At 44.3% G+C, this 19,852-nt stretch overlaps 2 protein-coding genes across 3 annotated transcripts in view; one reads left to right on the forward strand and one right to left on the reverse strand.

The window, feature by feature from the left end:
- Positions 1–7,102, reverse strand: part of Art3 (ADP-ribosyltransferase 3 (inactive)) — a 93,272-nt gene extending 86,170 nt beyond the window's left edge. The window contains exon 1 of one of the 2 annotated variants that reach the window (XM_075944161.1): positions 6,987–7,102. The gene's annotated coding sequence lies outside the window, so the exon portion shown is untranslated. The remainder of the gene's footprint in view (positions 1–6,986) is intronic. The other variant, XM_075944167.1, reaches the window with a different exon arrangement.
- Positions 7,103–10,258: 3,156 nt separating this feature from the next.
- Cxcl9 (C-X-C motif chemokine ligand 9) lies at positions 10,259–15,877 on the forward strand. Its single transcript, XM_075942907.1, has 4 exons — positions 10,259–10,387; positions 11,479–11,608; positions 13,803–13,887; positions 14,987–15,877. The coding sequence occupies exons 1-4, from the start codon at positions 10,327–10,329 to the stop codon at positions 15,086–15,088; spliced, it is 378 nt and encodes a 125-aa protein (XP_075799022.1). The 5' UTR covers positions 10,259–10,326; the 3' UTR covers positions 15,089–15,877.
- The last annotated feature ends 3,975 nt before the right edge of the window (positions 15,878–19,852 follow it).

A 19,852-nucleotide genomic window follows, 5' to 3' on the forward strand; every position in this document is an offset into this window, starting at 1 on the left:
AAACAGAATTCCTTTCCCGCGAATGTGATGGCAGAGCTGGGCCTGAAAGACCCATTGGCAGCTGATGGACACAGAGAGAAAAGTGACCTCTAATTCAAGAGAGCACACACAAAGGCATGCATGTGTTTACTCTGAAGAAAGTGAACGCAGCTGCAGGTACAGATGCTGTCAGAACTGGTGATGGATGGACAGATGTGAACCAAGCCATAAGCGTCTTTCTGTGTTTGGTGTGTCTGCCGTCAACACTAAAGTTACTTTATATGCCAGATGTGTGTTATAAAACACACAGAAGGCAGAGGCAGGCAGATCTCTGGGAGTTTGAGGCCAGCGTGATATACAGGGCAAGTTCCCCAACAGCCAGGACTATTACACAGAGACACCCCGTGTCAGCCCTCACATGTGTGCATGCGCGCGTGCGCGCGCACACACACACACACATACACACACACACATACACACACACACACACATACACACACACACACACACATACACACATACACACACACACATACACACACACACACACATACACACATACACACACACACACACACACACACAGAAAATCCACAGCTTCTGCATCTCAGGACTCAAGCAGCACAGACTGAAAATGATAGACTGCCATCCATCACTACATAATAATGCTTTTGTAGCTGCAGACTACATAAACTATACGTGCAATCGAATGTATGGGAATCCACGAGAGCCCAAATAAAAGAATATTGGTGGAAAGAATCCCTATAGCAATACTGGCTCCATGATTATTAGATGAAAATGCTATGACCTGGTGACACAGTGGCCATTCTAAGGCTGCACTATATGTACTAAGTGTACGTCACAGTGAACTGAGATGCTGCGGACCGTATGTCTTCCAATGACTGGTATCAGTATAAATAAACAAAACACATGTGGTTCCCCGTTGTCTCATCTATACTAACACTGAACACTACCCGGAAGCAATGCCCAGGTTAAAAAGGGAGGACATTGTTCAGGCAAAGTTTGGATAACCTCAAGCTGTAGCAGGACAAAGCAAAAGGGGACTGATACATTTATCCGTTCTCAGTTCTCAACAATGTACCTCAGAGTGAAACTCACCAGGGAACGTACAGAAGGCAGACTTGTCCAGGGAGTAAGCATCACAGATCCCTTCTTGCTGTCATATTCCCAGGCTTTCATATGTAACTATGTATCGGGACTAAGAAAAACTATCACTTAACATGGAGAGAAAGAAAGAACTGAGAGAAAAATACCAGAAGTGTAAAAATTCCAAGCCCCACATCCTCAGCCACTGAAGAGCCTCTCCTGTATTTGGCACATAAAACAAAAGCTAAATTAAAACTACACTCAAGGAGAAAACTGTGTATAAAATTCCAAGTGTAGCATCAAGTTTACATCTAACTAAATTACCAAAAACTAAAACGTACAACTGAAGTAAAAAAAAAAAAAAACAATGAAGTTTCACAAATGACAGGAGTTACAAATCCCTCACCTCCAGAGGAGAAAATACAGGGGGCAGGGGACCATATCGACACCTTAAGAGGATTAGAAAACGCTAGAGTTCGGCTTTCCCCCGGGAGTGGCAGGTGCAGGACCCAGCTCTCCCTAGGCTGTCTGGAGACTAAGCACCACTCACACCTTAGTTCTTAGCTGTAAGCACCCTTTGCTGCTTTAACCAGATACAACTGTTGAGAATGGGCCATTCAGCCACTGAACTGGCAGCCGGCACATCACAGTGCACAGCTACCTTGTGCAAAGAGCTGTCAATCCATCAACCCCTTCTTCAGCTACCAAGTGGGCGGTCACCATGATGCCCTGCTGCCTGGACGGCTTCACAGTAGCTCAGAAGCCCTGAGACTCCACCTGTTGAAGCCACGGATTCTGCTCGCAGGGGCATCGCCTCAGTCATGGCTGCTTCAGGGAACTGTGCCAAGGCTCAGCGAACTCTAGATGCCCCTGCCTACCCTGCAGCTATTCTCACTAAGGATGGGTGAGGGATACCGCCCGAGCGGTCCAGAAAAATGCTTGTTTTGGTGGTGTTCGGCATACGACTGATAAAAACAGAAGCTGTACACAGGCATGCCATGCCCCCTCCAGCCTCTGATTTCAAGATCCTCTGTCCACAGATTTGGACAAGCCGACTGTGGGTATCTCTGTACAGATCTCCAGATTTGTCTTATTTGGAGCACGTACTGAGTTCTCTAGAGTAAGAGAAGAGAACTTACAGAATGGATCTCTCTATATACAGAGAAAGGGGATTTATTAGAATGACTTACAGGTTGTGGTCCTGCTAACCCAATAATGGCTGTCTAATGAACATACAACCCAAGAACCCAGTAGCTGTCCACAGGCTGGATGTCTCAGCTGGTCTTCAGTACGCTGGAATCCCAGTGTAGGCTCTAACGCCAGTGAAGGAACAGACTTGCTAGCAATGGTACGGCCAAGCAGGCAAAGAGCAAAGGCTTCCTCCTTCCATGTCCTTTGTACAGACTGCCAGCGGATGGTGTGGCCTGGAGGTGGGTCTCCTCACCTCAAAAGATCCATATTAAAGGTGTCTTCCCACCTCAGAACTGGATTAGAAGTGGCCCTCACCACTTCAATGACTCAGTTAAGCAAAAGTCCCTCACAGGGGTGCACAGCCTTTCTGGGTTTGAGTTAATTCCAGATGTGGTCAACTGACAGCCAAAACCACCGCCACAGAGCACTGAGTGTGCCTGTTTGGGAAGCTGAGGGTCTTGATCCTGTGAACATTTTCTCCACCCCTTTCTCTTTCCTAAGCTCACATTAAGGATGTGTGGGCCAACTTGAAGGTGTCATTCATTTAGGCTCCATTTTCTCTTCCTCGGTGTTTTCTTTCTGCTCTCAGACTCAATAATCCCCATAAGCTTGTCTTCACATGTGTTGGTTCTTTTCCCTCCTGACTACTCACAACTGCCACTGAAGACCTCCTGTGTGGTTTCAGTTGGGTTTTCGTGTGGTACTGGTGACTGATCCCGGGGCCCCAGGAATACGCTTTCCCACCAGCTACTGAAGGTTTCAAATTTTCCAGGTCCCAAAATGTACAGTTTCTTTTTTATAATTCCCACTTCTTTATTGCTGCTTTTATTTTGTTGTTCTTTGCACTGGCTTCCTTAGCTCTATAAAAGCATGCTTCAGACAAATGATTTGACATTTCTACCTAATAGATCTATTCTTTGGTTTCTCCTTTGGGACCTCAGTTCAACTTAATCAGCTCTTCAAAGGCCCTATCTCTATATGCAATTACAGTCTGAGAACACCATTTGGGGGACATAAACCAGCTCATGATGTGAGTTGAATTCAAGAAAAAAAAAAAGTCACGAAAGGAAGGCAACAAAATAAAGATCACTTAACTAAAGTGGATACTTTTCCATCCAAAATATGTAAACGATTGACATATATTTACAATGTCAACGCTGCGATCCCCTGTATTCTCAATTCCACTTTCCACAGGTTCGAACATAGCCACTACAAGGTTGTTGAGAGATATTCTGAGAGACATTGCCCTCACATACCTCTCGTTGGAGTATATTGTTATAGCTGTAACCTTCTAGCATACCTAGTTTATAAGTTAAACCTATCATAGGTATGTATGTATATAAAAAATAGTATAGTCATATACAAGGCTTGGTGTTACCTATGGTTCTAGGCATCTGCTGAACGTTTTGAAGTAGATCCACCAAGATCAGAAGACTACTGTACTCTGACCCTATTTGACAACTGATCTTAGAAAGGTAGACTATGTAAGTATGAAACCAAGACAAGCTAAAATGTAACTGTGATATAAAATAGAGGACTGGAACAATAGCTCAGTTGGTAAAGTGCTTGCCACTTACGCATGAGGACCCAAGTTCAAACCCCAGAACCCATCCACAAAAGATCGCCCACGGCATAGCTGGCCGACATCCACCAGGTAAGACAGCCCACGGTACGGCTGACTGATATCCACCAGGTAAGACAGCCCATGGCATAGCTGGCCGACATCCACCAGGTAAGACAGCCCACGGTACGGCTGACTGATATCCACCAGATAAGACAGCCCATGGCATAGCTGGCTGATATCCACCAGGTAAGACAGCCCACGGCATGGCTGGCCGATATCCACCAGGTAAAACAGCCCACGGTGTGGCTGACTGATATCCACCAGGTAAGACAGCCATGGCATAGCTGGCCGATATCCACCAGGTAAGACAGCCCACGGTGTGGCTGACTGATATCCACCAGGTAAGACAGCCCATGGAATAGCTGGCCGATATCCACCAGGTAAGACAGCCCATGGCATGGATGCCCAACTGTATGTGAAGAGAAGGAACAGAGGAGGAGAGAATGGGGTGGGGTGGGAGACTGGGAATTGGGGGAGGGTAGTTTGTGCTTCTAATCCCCCATGCTGGTAAGATGGAGACAGGTAAATCTCAGCCAGAGTAGCCTACTGGCAAGTTCAAGAAGAGTAAGAGCCTTTGTTTTTAAGAAAAAAAAAAAGAAAGAAAGAAAAGAAACGCTAAGCTGGACAGCACCAGCAGTCAAGGGTGACCTCTGGCTTCGATATGCCTGTACATCTGTACACACATGACTGCGCAAGCTCGTGCACACACACACGTGGTACAACTGGAAATCTCATATGCCAATTTTTGCATAATAAATACAAATACTAGAAGGCTGAGGAACAAATACATGTACATATCAGTTAGGGCTATTAACTGAAATTAACCTTCTCTTTCTAGCAAGCAATCAAATGTTACAGAAAATATTGAATATTCTTATCATTTGTCTTTTTAGTGTCAAAGGAGGAAAGACTAAACATTTCCGTTAGGAGACATGGTTTCAGGTCCATGCTGGTCCTGAACACTAGGGTTCAAGCAATCATCCTGTCTCAGCCTCCTCGGTACCTGAGACTACAGGGGTGCACCGCCTCACACAGAACCAGAAAACAAAATACTTCGAGCACTATTGTATGCTAGGGACAACCCAAATGTCCAGCATTGAGAACAATCTAGACATATAAAAAAAACTATTTAAAAAAACATCATCCACATAGAGGCAAAGGAAATATTTTCAGAAAGTAAAATTAATGAGTAAAAATGTGGCAAAATTAGTGATGAAGATATACAGATAGGGTGTGTGTTCATGCATGTGCACGCTCATGTGTGTGCTCGTGTGTGCGTGTGCTTGTGTTCATGTGTGCATGCGCTTGTGTGTATGCTCGTGTGTGCGTGCATGCTCCTGTGTGTGTGCATGCTCCTGTGTGTGTGGGTTCGTGCAGTTCATTAGCCTCCATGGTGTGCTTTCTTGACTAGAATCCTTGGTTTCACCCTCCCAGACTCCAAGCCCCTTTGCCCTTCAGCGGCTGGCTACATTTTTCAACCCAGTCCTCACAATTCCTTTTCCATCGTCTTCTACCCTTGCACAGCCCCTGCTGCTTCTGAATGCCTTCTCGTGCTTCTTTCTTGCAGTTTGGAATTCCAGTTTTCCCCTCCAGGTCTAGTCCAACAGTTGCCTGAAGCATCTCACAATAGATGGAGATTCTCTGCACCCAGTAACTGTGTACTGTCCTTTTATGTAATATTTTGGCCCTATAGTCATTATTTGTTTAATGTTGATTTGCCTCCAAGTAAATGATAAGCTCATTGAGGGCAGAAAAATTTGTGTCCTTAGAATCACAAAGTCACAAAACCACGAAGTCAAGATAATAAGATTAATGAAGAAAGAATTTGCTCTGTTGTTAAGGGCCTGAAATACACAAAAGTATGATTTGCTGGCAAAATAGTTTTTCAGTTTTTTGTTTGTTTGTTTTTGTTGGTTAAAGGAAGGACTCCCTGACTGAGGGGAAAGAATTCAGAACGCTAACTCACAGCCTGAGACTTTCGAGAAATACACCGTTTTAAAGTTAGGATCCTCGAATAGTAGCAGAAACCAGTGAAAAGAGGGGCATAGTGAGAAATTCAAACAAGCATAGTAAGAGTTTCAATTTGAGAGAAACTTCCCTTCTGACATGCAAAGGGAAGCACCCTGTCTCTACTGTGACAGCCCACTGTTAACCTAGACGGATTTCTACAGTTCCATTGGAGAGCAGGTGGAAGGGGAGGCCGATGCCACACACAGGGCCACCAAGCCTGCTGTGCCTGGCTCTTGCAGATTACATCACCAGTGATTTCCTCAGGGACACTGACTTGGGAAAAATTGTTGTTGCTGTCCAAGGGGGAATTAGGAACTGTCTGTTGATTCCAACAGTCCTTATAATCCTTGGCTTTCTTCCCAGGCCTGTGAGAAACCCCAGCAACATCCTGTCTGTCTTAGCAAGTTTCTTTTTCTCCTAAAAAGCCTTCTATCCATAAACGCAGTCTCTGGGGACTCCCTCTTCTTTCTCTCCAGCCTGCACCGCACTTCTTCCTCTGGAAGCTGTCCTGAATTTGTCAGAAATGGAGTCTGGAAAGCAAATGTCTGAAGAGCCTGAACCCAACTGGTCTATCTTAAACCTTCATGCCTAAGCGACCAGACTAATCCAAGAAGCCTTACCATGGAAGGATATTCCCGCTGCTCGGGAGGCCTCCTTAGCTGTTAGCGAGGAAGAAACCCTTGCAAGGCAGCGGAGAGCCCGGGCTGTGGAGCTCGCTGCCTCTGGGGATCAGAGCATCTGGGACTCTGAGGTTTTGTGGCTCCGGACATCATGGGTTAATGGACTGAGGGGCTCCGGCCGACCTCAACACCAGCTCCGCCCCCCAAAGGACCTTCCTCAGGGTCACCTCAGTCCTATTCCCCAGACCTGTGACCTCCATGCCATGAGCAAGGCTTCTGGAGCCTTTGCTCCCTCCCACCCTCATCAAGGCTCCTGAGAAAGCCACCTAATTGGCTCCCGGAAAGACGAGCTCCCAGTTGAGCCTCCGCTGGGCTTCCTTGGGACAAACGGCCTTCTTAGGCCAGGAGGCTGGAGAACAGTGGGGACAGAGAGGAAAGCCCCAGGCACACACTACCTTTCCTCCCTAAAGTGCTTCTTCTCTTCAGTAGACGAACGAGTGCAGGCAGCCTCAGCAACTACACGCGTAGAGTGAGCGTTGGTGGCTCCGGGTGAAAGTTCTGGAAGCAAACTGGCTGGGCATGCGCACTGTGCATAGTCCCACTAGGCGAGGTCACAGAATCTGTGGCTCAAAATCTCAGTCCTCGGCTGATGCCAGATCTGCCCAGCTGGGCTCTGGTCCCTATTTGTCACTTGTGAACATTTATTCTGAGTATTATTTACTAGTATATACTAGGCTTCAAGAACATTCTTCCAGGATAGGTGCTGGGTTATCTATCGCCATACTCAAACATGGATCTTTATAAACCCTCCTCCTAGTAGGAGAGATTAGAGCATCCCAGATAGTCTAACATTGCTTACTCTGTCTGCTCAGTGAGGACAAGCCATGAGGTGCCACGAAGATTTAGCGCTTGTGGCGCTAAGTGACGGCTTCCCAAAGTTGGGATGCTGAATAAGGTAAAAGACATGAAATTTCATGTATTACAGACATGAAAGGTCACGTTACAGACATGAAAAAGACATGAGCGATTTTTTTTTCAAAGTCACGACAAGAAAAAAACGATGCAAGTAGAGTCTGGAAAAATGAACTAGACAGCTCATACTGAGCCTTCTTCCTCTTTATTCTAGGAAGTCTACATCGGCTCTGCTAGAAAGAAGAGTCACGGCTTCGCGGTGCTTTGGGAGAATGTTCCATCTACATATACACTTTGACAATTGCACGCATGCATATGCTGGATTTCAGGCGTTTTCCCCCGCCCATTGCCCTCTCTCATCCCTCATTCCTATTGAAACCATTCTTCTTCCCAGAAATGCCCTTCTTACTTTGAACTCTTGTTTCTCTTTGACTCATAAACATTAATTAAGGGTGGGGCCTCCCCAGCCTTTCCTCTAGGCATGACGAAACAGTTACTATCACGCTCTGCATGTCCTGAGCAGGTAAACACAGCCGCCCTGAGTTTATGCACGCAATGGGGTATCCAGGCCGGAAAATAATCTCTCAGCACTCCTCCCCAACTCTGGCTCTTACATTCTTTCTGGCCCCTGAACCTGGAGGCAGAGGTGACACGGATGTCCTGTTTAAGATCAGAGCACTCAAGAGTCACTAATTCTCCACCCTCTGACTGGTTGCAAATCTCTGATGTTACCCACTGGCAGCATATTCTTGCTATTAATCTTTAACAACCGCTTGTGAAACTGACCGCTGTTTTCTTGGGCGGGAGTTCCAAGGCTGGCAGAGGCTATCAATACTACAGTCATCAAGTAGTAAAACTGGTACCTGAGCCGGGCGGTGGTGGCGCACACCTTTAATCCCAGCACTCGGGAGGCAGAGGCAGGCGGATCTCTGTGAGTTCAAGACCAGCCTGGTCTATAAGAGCTAGTTCCAGGACAGGCTCCAAAACCACAGAGAAACCCTGTCTCGAAAAACCAAAAAAAAAAAAATCCATTTCCTAATATAGTGTGTGTAATATATATATGTATATATGTATAATATAATATATATGTGTGTGTATATATGTATATATATGTATATATGTATAATATAATATATTATATATATATACACACACACATTATAGTTACAAATATATATATATATACATATATGTATTTTTTCTCTCTTTAGGGAGAAATTTACTTTTGATTTTGGTTCACTTATTTTAAAACAATTTTAATTAAGTTATATATGCTTTTCCATAGAGAAGCAGAGTGCATAGTGAAAAAGTTGGTAAATATTGTTTAGATGACTTTTATTTTGATTTGAGGAATATGTTTTGCTTTTATCTTAACAAGACTGGGGTATACCTGGGGTTGTTGCCTGCAATTCAGTCAAACCAGCAGATCTAGGAAGAGGATGGATAAAGAGAGAAGGGAGCAACAGGTCGGGGAGAGAGAAGAGGAAAGGTAATTTGCATGCTATTGTTCATTTTATCCAATGGTGTTCTTCCAGGTTGAGTTGAAAAGGAAGCTGCATGCGCTAGTTCACTGAAAGCTGGTCCAGCTGTCTCTAGGGGAGATAAAAAGATTGAAAGTCTAGATGCAGTTGACATGGAGACAAAGTCTAGCAGTGTGTGTGCTCAACTACAGAACAGTAGCATCTCTTAGCTACCATCTTTCCCTATTAACAAGTGTACTCGATGATCATGTGAAATAAAGGCAAAATTCTCTAATACTTTTTGCCAGTCCTATCTTAACTATTGCGTGAAGCAGAGAAGCCGCTGACACCTGTTGCCGGTCTTATCCAGCATTCGGTCAGATTTTGCAGTGCTTTTATTAGATTCTAATGGCACCCTTATCTGGACCGGAAGCGTCAAAGGACTATATATAGCACTGGCAGCTTATGCACTTTTGATTTTATTTGTTCCTGTTTTGAAAGGGTAATTTTTGGCTTTGTCCCTTTGTCCTGCTTTTGTCCCCCTGTTTCCTCCAGCTCTCATCCTGTCCCAGAAAATAATATTCTCTGAGGACACGTGATGCGATGTCTCTCATTGTCACTCTCTGGTTGAAGTTTCAACAGCTACAAGAATTTTGAACAGCCAGGATGTTTTGATAGCTACTTTATTTTTAAAATTATTTGTTGTTGAATGCTGTTTAATAAATGTAGCCCCTTTGAACCCCTTGGGAAATACTCATTATTGCATGTTCTCATGCCATAGTCACGCTATCAGTGTTACAGACATTGGGGGAAATATTTGGAAAAGGTAGCAAGGAATGGCGCAGTTGTGGCTTATGCAACTCATCTAACAATTAAAATAGTGGTAAACTGTAGCAGCAAGGAGACAAAGTAAATTTGCCACAAAGAGAAAACAATCTAGTCCCTCAACAAATTAAGATGCTTTAAGTTGTGTGGAAAATATGAGAAAAGATTAATGTAGCTACACAGTGCACGGATCTATGTGCACTACAGAGATAAAAGAGTCACTTCCCTGGACGTCCATCTCTCTCACGTGGGAAGCACGCCTCCAGCCTTCACTGTAGAATCCATCTGCATCCAGGTAGCAACATTGGCTGTGCTAAAAGCGGACACTAGCGGTTTCACATCCCTTCCTATAAACCTACCCATTTATGTGAAGTGGAAGTAAAACGTGCAGAAATTCCCTGGGATCTGAGAGCAGGGGTTTCCCCAGGACAATCGAGTTTGTGGTTAATTTAGTTCTAGGTCAGCTGAGGAGACCAGCCAATCAGAGACGAGAAGGGGAAGGGATTTCCTAAACAAATATGATTCCCAAGAACACGTTCTCCAAAGACCTTCTCCGACTTGAACCCGGCACAGCAACTCCATACAACTCTGCTCTGCCATGAGGTCAATTGCTCTATTTCTCTTGGGTGTCATCTTCCTGGACCAGTGTGGGGTTCAAGGTGAGGAGCTTTACATTCTATCAAGTTAGTCAATTCTGATATATGCATTGCTATAAAAAGACTTCTTGGTTCAAGGAGATAAAGCTGAATGTTTTGCATGCAATAAAAAGTAATAATTGCTCACTCAAAGCATTTGGATGCTGTGACCAGTTATCCAAAGGTCATAATTTGCACCTGCCAAGTCAAACACGCCTTCTTGGTGGAGGTATTGTGAGTTTCTAATGAGGGTTCAAAACCATATTTGAATAACGAGAAACCCCATTTTCATATGTAAAGGGATTTGTGGGTATTTTGTTTCCATTTCACGTGAGTCTGACATTTGTCATGCGAGATATGACATCTGTAGCTCTGGCAACTGGTGGTGAGCCAGGAGATCCTTTTCTAAATTGTCTCCGGCAGCAGCCTCATCTGATCCTGTGCACTGATAACCGTCTGCGGTTAACCAACTGAGAACTCAGAAACCAGAGAGGCTGCCTCTGGCCTTTTCATTCAGGACTTAGTTTACGGTGGACAAATACCCTTCCTAGAATGTGGTTTCTGCATCTTTAAAGTCGAAATTTTGGAGTTAATGCAGGATAGTAAAACCGATGCAAATAGATGCTAAGTCTATGGAAGGTTTGAGGGACCAAGACAGAATATTTAAAAAGACTTTTCAGAGCAGTGGGATGAGAAAGGATAAGGATTGAAGTGATAATTCGTTATTGCAAGAAGAGCTTTCTGTCCATTCCTACATCAACTCCATGTCCCTGAGGTCAGATAATAAATGAGTTGAGGATTCCATCCTCACAGTACAGAGTGTATGTGTGTGCCTAACGTCAGTGTGGATTTAACTAAGTACTGGGGAAGTTTTCTGTTCTTCTAAGGTTGTAGAGTAAGGTAGTGGACTCAGAGTGACCTAAACTGAAATTCTTCGCCTGCTTCCTTTTGCTAAATGACTTTGTCTTTAACCCTGGCTTCCTCGTTTACAGAATGGAAATAATGCCTGCCTGGAAACTCTGTCACACACCCAGGGACAGCAATAATTATCATCATTCTCATCAACCATGCCCAGCGAGACCTTGACCTAAGCATGCGTGTTTTCTTTCCTATAGGAAACCTAGTCATAAGGAATCAACGTTGCTCCTGCATCGGGACCAGGAAAGGCATGATCCCCTCCTACAGGTCCTTAAGAGATCTCAAACAATTTGCCCCAAGCCCTCAGTGCAACAAAACTGAAATCATGTAAGTAAAAGCTTCCAACACAGGCATCCCACGTGGAACTTAGTGGCAAGCTCACCCTCAAGACAACTCGCTTACACAGGCAGTTGGCTCCTCTATAAATCTGTCAGCTCATTTTTTTTCTCCCCTGAAATTAAAAATTTCTGATGAGACTGAAAATGAAAGATGGCATACCATCTAAATACTCAGGTGTTTCCAAGACCAGCTTTTCAAGGCTATTTCTAATTCAGAAAACATGTTTGAATAATGTCAACAATTAGCTCTTATGAATATCAAACTACATTGAGTGGAATTCTCCATGAATTAATAAACACAATTTTTAAAAGACCAAAGGATATACTGAGTTTTTTTTTAAAAAAAAAAAACAAACTGGGTCCTAGAATCTTAAATGTTTAAGGCAGATTACTGAAAAGAAGATAATAATGACAGTTCTGCTCTCACAACCTCAGCATGTCGTCTTTCAAAGCACCTTCATGTCTTTTACATGTGTGTTCCTATTCATGTGTAATGCGTACATAGATACATGCATATAAAGGTAAAGTCAATTAAGTTATACACCCTACCCAGTAGTTCCCTCTTATCTGTTAATTCAAGTTCCTAGGCTTCAGTTTCCTGAAGTCAACTATGTGCCACAATATTGAATGAAATATTCTAGAAACAAATGGTTCATAAGTTTTCAGTAATTTCATTATGGTCCATTGTCGTAGTTATTTTATTTTGATATTATTTATTGTTGTTACTATCTTACTTTTAATTTACCCATTAGACTTTATCTTAAGTACACAGGCATCACCTGAGAGTGTAGGAATCTAGACATCTTTCTTCCCGACAGATAAGGAGAAATTCCTAGTTGTAATTTGCTTTTTCCTTGGCACAGCAACAATGAGCAGTTTCTCACATCAGTTAATTTTCTCGAATAATACCGTAGTTGTCAGGTTATTTTGGGGATGGGGGCCTAGGGATTGAACCCAGGACTTTGCATAGTCTTTGCATATACTCTCCACCAGACACTACTCCTGAGTTCTAAGAAAGCTTTTAAAATGTTTGAGAGGTCACTGGAGAGAGGGCTGAAAGGTTAATCACACTTGTTGCTCTTTGTCTTTTGTTTGTTTGGTTGGTTTTTTTGAGACAGAGTTTCTCTGTGTAGACCTGGCTGTCCTGGAACTCACTCTGTAAACCAGACTGATCTCGAACTCAGGGATCTGCCTACCTCTGCCTCCCCGCTAGGGTTAAAGGCATGCGCCACTACCACCTTGCTGTGCTTGTTGCTCTTGCAGAGGACCCGAGTTCAGTTCATATCACCCACATTAGGCAAGCCCCCCCGAGCACCTGTAACTCCATCCCCAAGAGATCCTACACCACCCTCTGGACGCAGTGGGCACCTGCATACAAGTACACATACGGACACAGAAACACACGTAAATCAAAATACAATAAATTTTAATTCATTAATCTGTGTGTTCAAATGTACATGCATGTGGCGGTCAGGACAACTCAGTAGAGTCAGTTCTTTCCTGTCTCCTTAGACGGGGTTCTGGGGGACTGAACTCAGTTCTCCAGGCCTGGGAGGCAAGCATGCTTATCTGCTGAGCCAACTCAATGACCCTAATAATGACTTTTAGTGGCTAAATTGCTTTACATCATATCAATATGCCATAATTTGTATAGCCAATTCCCATTGCTAGGAATATAGGATATGTCAAAAAATTCCTATCTATTATTACACTATTGCTGTGTCTTTAATTCTAATAATACTTTTCTAGAGATTAGAATTTTTTTTTCGAGAAAGTCTTCTAATGTAGCCAAGGATGGCCTCAATCTCATGATCCTCTTACGTCAGCTACCCGAGTGCTGGGATTCCAGGCATACGCCACCATTCCCAGCCTCTTGGAAATTCGAATTGTGATGTGAAAGCTATGAAGATGTAAGACCTTTGACACCTAAATCAAGGGCGTCTGTATGGAAAAGCTATTCTTATTCTCAAGTTGTCTAGAAAAAAATAATATTAAAATAAGATTTCTCCTGAAAAGGTCTGCTACGATTTCTGAAATCCACCTGATAATATTAGGAAAACATCTTACTGTATTTTAAGTAGTTTCTTTGGAAAATTCAGCAAAATCTATGTTTTCCCCCCACTATTTCTACTAAGAATTGTTAAATTATTCGAGGAGAAAGCTCATTGGTGTTTCTTCGGCAGTGCTACCCTGAAGACCGGAACTCAAACCTGTCTGAACCCATATTCAGCAAATGTGAAGAAGCTGATGAACTATTGGGAGAAACAGGTTGGTGACAGGAAGAAAAGATTTCTCTCTTTCAGAGTCACCCTGAAAGTCGGAGGATAGGGCATAGCCATTAAGGATACATTTTCCATCTGTTTGACCTGTATCAAGTAGGAATACACTAAAGATTCAAAAATAACATGCTATAACCCCATCCTTCGCTAGCAACTCATCATTAACAATCTATAAAAGTCATTAGACTTCGTGGGAAATGTATAGAATTGTGTATACACAAGAATCTTGAAACTAATGAAGGAAAGGATAATTGGCTTGGCCAAGAGGCAGAATGGAAAGTATTAAAGTAGATATCGATATCATTGTGTCGAGTGACCTCAGTTTTGGATCTTGACAGAGAAGGTGTTTACCAGGAAGTCAATTAAGTACAGTGTGGGCGTTAGTGGCTTCGCGAGGAAGCTGGCTGCGTTCATTCGTTCATTGAGTCTGAAGTAAGGTAGCTGGAATTTAAGTCTAGAGAACAAAGGGACTGAGATTGGGAAGAAGCCAGGACAGAGCAGGAAGAACCCTGTGTGAAGCGTTAAGGAGCCGAGTCTGAGAGGGGCCATGGAGTACGCAGTGGGGAGTTCGAGCCCCCGAGTCTGACTCTCGGGTCTGCCACAGACCCACTGTGAAGCCTTAGCCAACACTCTCCTCCACAGCCTCATCCGCATTCAGTGGTGCCCAACTGGCCTAATCCTGCAGCCTTTCAATACAGTTCCTCATGTTGCAGTGACTCCCAACCATAAAATTATTTCGTTGCTACCTCCTAATTTCTGATAAGCAGAATATCCGGTATGCAGCCCCAGAGGGGTCTCAACCCACAGGTTGAGAATCCCTGACTCATAGGAGTACCAGTTCCCAGAGGGCTGTGTTTGGCACAGGTGGGTGATGAGGAGGACGAGATAAAGACAGCAAGATGCCAGGAAAACAGACAAACAAGAGCAAAGAGAGAGCTGGATTTGCTTCTTTGATATGGGAAACAAATGAGCAGCCACTGAAGGTGGTGCTGAGGCTAAGGAACAATGGAGGTTGGGAGGAGTTCGACCATCAGGAGAGAAAATTACAACGTGTGAAAGCATTGCCTTTTTTTTCTCACTTTTTGCAGATCAGCCTTAAGAAAAACCAAAAGAGGGGGAAAAAACATCAAAAGAACAAGAAAGCCGGAAAAGCTAAAAAACCCCAAGGTCCTCGCTCAAAGGCTCCGTGAGAGACCACTTTCCCAGCAAGCGCTCTGCCCATAAATGGCTTCTAGATCATACTAAAATGCCTTCGGTGGGGAGCGGGCTTTAATACGTAAGCTCTTTAACTTGGCTAGAAAATACAAAGCATGATTTTGAAAGTAGAACTAACGCTAGAAAGTTAATCATAAAATCCAAATAGTAAAGATTGCTAGAGGCAAAAACTGTCTTCGTTACCCGCAGCCAACAAAATTCCGTCAAGCTCCTGAGCACAGTCTTGATAATCTCAAATCTGGGCAAGTATCCACGCGTGTTTATCCCATGCCGAACAGCTGTCTCTGGGACCGCAGCATCCAGATGGTTCTGAGGTTGTCACCAAGCCTAGGTCTGTCTGTATGCTGGTGAGTAAGACCTCGCTAATCTGGCCTTCAGCAGCTGCACTTGGGTTAGCCTACAGGCCTGGCACACAGTCTGTCGCAGAGATCCGTGCTAATGGTATTTGGGTTCCACAGTAGAGATCGCCAGACTTGGCTTTCAGAGCCTTCCATGTACCTTTTGAGACCATGCGATCTCATCATTGACTGGTCCCATCTTCAAGGCTCATTTCAAGTTTTGGTTCTTAACTAAAACCCTCTTAGACGGCTGCGGGGTAGCTTAGTGGTAGAGCACTTGCCTTGCATGGACAAGGCCCCGGGGTTGATCACTAACCGTGCAAAAACATAAGCAGTTAAAAAAAAAAATTCTGGCTACTCAAATTCTCTTCAGTTTTATTTCACTTGCTGCTCGGTGTCTCATGAGTAAACTTCATTATTATCTAATTACTTTTTGTGTGTTTGTTTTTCTCTTTCCAATGTGATGGTCTTTTGAGGGCAGGGGCCATGGGTTATTCTCCTAAAACTTCCATGGTGCCTAAAACTTGGTTTTGAATGATTTCCCATGTGTGTTAGAGGTAGAAAGGCCATGGCCAATCCAGGCTACTCCACATCGCACAACTCTAACCCTTTTCCCCCTCCTTGTTTATTTGTTTTTGTTAGACGGTTTCTCATCTGTTTATCCTAGAACTCACTATGTAGACCAGGCCGGCCTTAAACTCACGTAGGTCTGCCTTCTAAACGCTGGGATTAAAGGCGTATGCTGCTGCACCTCCTTTTCGTTCTTCCTTTCCTTCCTTCCTCTTTCTCTGCCTAGCTTTCTCATTATCTTCAGGCTTCTTCAGTACACAAGGCTGGGTAAGAGCATAGCCTAACCTTGTAACAGGATGCTAACGTCTCTAATAGGAATCACGTGTGTAAGACAGACATTTATGGATATCCCCAGACTGTTCACAAAACATACAGGACATCTCGAAGCACAAAAGCTCACAACGAAGAGAGGCTTTACTGATTGGCAAGTGCCAGACCTTTCCCCAGTGGAAAATTCCTCTGAAATCATTGCCGATTGGTTCCAGCTTCCACGAGTCGACAGCTGTCAGCTCCTTTAACAAGCTCATTTTAGGCGAGTATGAGCTTCATTATCACCTTCCCTCGTTTCAGAATTCCCAGAGTAGTATCAGATCGATCACCACATCAGAAAAGGAGTGGGCTGGAGAGAGGTGGTCTGCCCTTGTAGAGGACCAGAGTGCTATTCCCAGCAACCACACTGAGGGACTCACAACTCCCTGCAACTCCAGCTCCAGGGGATCCAAGTGCACAAGCCCACACACAGACGTGACACACAGACATAATTTAAAATCAAAATGAAATCTTTGCAGAAATATTTTTAAAAGAAGCAAGAGCTACAGGAAATAGTAAATTCTGTTGGCGGAGGCACTGCTGGGGCCGAGCTAGCCTCTGAGGGGGCGGACACGGGGGTGCGGGTTGGAAACTGCTTTAGAGAGGAGGCCCAGTGAGCTAAGCAGAGGAGAATGTCTCCGGCTGGAAATTCAGCCTCCACTAGCGTACTTCCCCAAATATTGTCATCCCTCATACTCCAGGTGGTTTTGAGTGTTGTTCCCAGCCAAACACCATTACATAGTCGTGAACTTGTGCAGCTCCCTCCAAGTAACTTATTCTGGGGGAAAAAAATAAAATAAAAATTTTTTTTTAACTAGTTAGCCCGTGGCCCTTGCATGTGACAGTTGGGTAGTGTCCGTACCAACTAGCCAAAGACTGTGTGTTTTCACTCAGTAACTCTGGTGGGTATATAGCGTATGCCTACAGCATGGCTTTGTATGTATACTCTAATTTTTAATCCAAAACAATATTGGCATATATGCTTTGAAGCTATTTTGTGAAAGGACGGTGATATCAAAGGTCACTAATACCAAAATAAACTTTTTTTATGTCTGTATCTGCCCTTTCGCTGCTATGGGCTTCAGAATAATTCCCATAAATCCTTTACCTATTTGCTTTTTGGCTTTCATCTCATGCTTAATGGGGAAACTCTGTTAACCAGTCACAGCTAATTGGGGCATGGCGACCTGGACCCCGGGAAGAAAAACTGGGAGATCCAGGTACGTGCTCTCTCTGCGCCGTGCCCGCCAGACTGATTCTAAGTCGGACCTCCCACTCTTTTTTTTTTTAATATTTATTTATTTATTTAGTATACAATATCCTTTCTGCGTGTATGCCTGAAGGCCAGAAGAGGGCACCAGACCTCATTACAGATGGTTGTGAGCCACCATGTGGTTGCTGGGAATTGAACTCAGGACCTTTGGAAGAGCAGGCAATGCTCTTAACCACTGAGCCATCTCACCAGCCCCCGGACCTCCCACTCTTATAGTGTGAATTTCCCCTCTTTAAATTATAGCTGTTATTCTTGAGCTAGCCTGGCTATTTATCGTACTGACCTAATTCCCAACAATGCTAGTGATGTCAATTGAGATATAGACATGACAGCACTTTAAGGGGTTTCTTAGGCACAAGAAAACAAAACTTCTTTGGGGAATAATACAGCACCACCTGCTAGTGTTTCCATTGCTGTGATGACCCACCATGACCAAACGCAACTTGGGAAGGAAAGGGTTCATTTCACGTAAACTTCAGTATCTCATACGTCACTGAACACAGTCAGGACAGAACCTAGAAGCAGGAGCTGATACAAAAGAGGCTATGGGGTGCTGCTTACCCCCTGGCTCACCATAGCTTGCTAAGTTTTCTTTCCTATGGCCCCCAAGACCACCACCCCTGTGATGGCATCACCCACAATGACGTAGGCTCTCCCATATGAATCACCAAGAAAATATCCTACAGGCTTGCCTACAGCCTGGTCTTATAAAGTCATTTTCCCAATTGAGGCTCCCTCCTTTCAGATGACCCTAGCCTGTGTCAAGTTGACATATAACAAGACAACACCCTACCTTTCAATAACATAGATTTACAAGAGTTAAATAGGGCTAGGCTGTGATGGTGGTGGTACTCGCCTTTAATCCCAACACCTGGGAGGCAGAGGCAGGCGGATCTCTGAGTCCAGTCTGGTCTACAGAACAAGCTTCAGGACAACCAAGGCTACAGAGAAACCCTGCCTCGAAAATCAACAACAAAGTCATACAGGGGCTGGAGAGATGGTTGGGGGTTAGGAGCACTGGCTGCTCTTCCAGAATTCAATTCCCAACATCCTCATGGCACCTTACAACTGTCTTGATTTTCTGTTGGCTTATTGGCCATATCTGAAGGTACTGCCCCAAGACATTGCATTCAGCAACCCACCACTCAGACCACGGCCTGATGGGATTTCTGGTTTCTCTAGCACCAGCTTGGCTGGGACCACCAAATGCAGATTTTAACTAAGTCTCTATCATCCTAATTACCACTAAAGACTCGGGAACCAGGTGTTGGAGTGAAAACCTGCTACACCAGAAGCCGAGAAGTAACCAGCTGACCTTTCTTTTTTGGCTGGAGACCTAGCGAGAGAAGCATCTCTCCACTTGTTCCAAACCAAAAAAGACTGTGAATCTCTAAACCACTCCCTACTCCTCTTCCTGTGTGTCTTGTCTTCCCAGGTCCTCCGACCTCTCTATGGTTAATTCTGGTCAACTAGCTGCTAGCCTTGCACCCTGACCCAATCCCAGAGTTTCACAGTGTGATCAAATATCCTGCAACATAACTCAGTCCTGGGGGGATTTGATTTCCTCGCCTGGCCTCCTCCAGTGCCAAGTACGCACAGGGTGCACAGACATACATGCAAGCAAAAGGTCCATACACTCGAATAAAAATACAAAGAATTATGTGGCATTTAATCTATTCTCTAGTTATCCAGAGTAATGCTATTCTAGTGCACTATAAGCCCAGCAAGCCAAATAAAGTCTCTTTTCTCTCCCCTAAAATCATGTATGTTAAAGTAACATAAAGCCTCAAGTAGGGATGGTGGAGAACCAAACACCAGATCAATTATGTGAGTCTCGGGAACTAGGGGTTAGGAAATTATCCTTCAAAGGCCTCTCTGGCCATGCTCCTTCATGCAGGGAGCCTCTCTTCGCATCTCTGGGGCATGCTCATTCCCTTTCCAGGCAGTGCTGTCGCGACACTGTACTGGAGGCTGGACCATGCTATGTCGATGTCACTGTACTGGGAGCTGCGCTTCCTGTAATCTCTTTCCCTGTGTATTTCTCAGGCTTAATTGCCAGCCTGTGGTTACCTCTTTGGAGGAGATAAAAACCTTGAAGAGGTGGGGGCACTGGGAGGAGATTAAGGACATTCACTTGAAGAGGATGCTGAAATCCTAACCCTTCCAACCATGCCCCCACTTCTCTTTGTCTTCCTGGATACCATGTTGTCAACAGTCCTTCTCGGTCATGAAGCCTTCCGTGATACACT

The sequence above is a fragment of the Microtus pennsylvanicus genome, chromosome 12, assembly GCF_037038515.1.
Source record: "Microtus pennsylvanicus isolate mMicPen1 chromosome 12, mMicPen1.hap1, whole genome shotgun sequence".
Lineage (NCBI taxonomy): Eukaryota > Metazoa > Chordata > Mammalia > Rodentia > Cricetidae > Microtus > Microtus pennsylvanicus.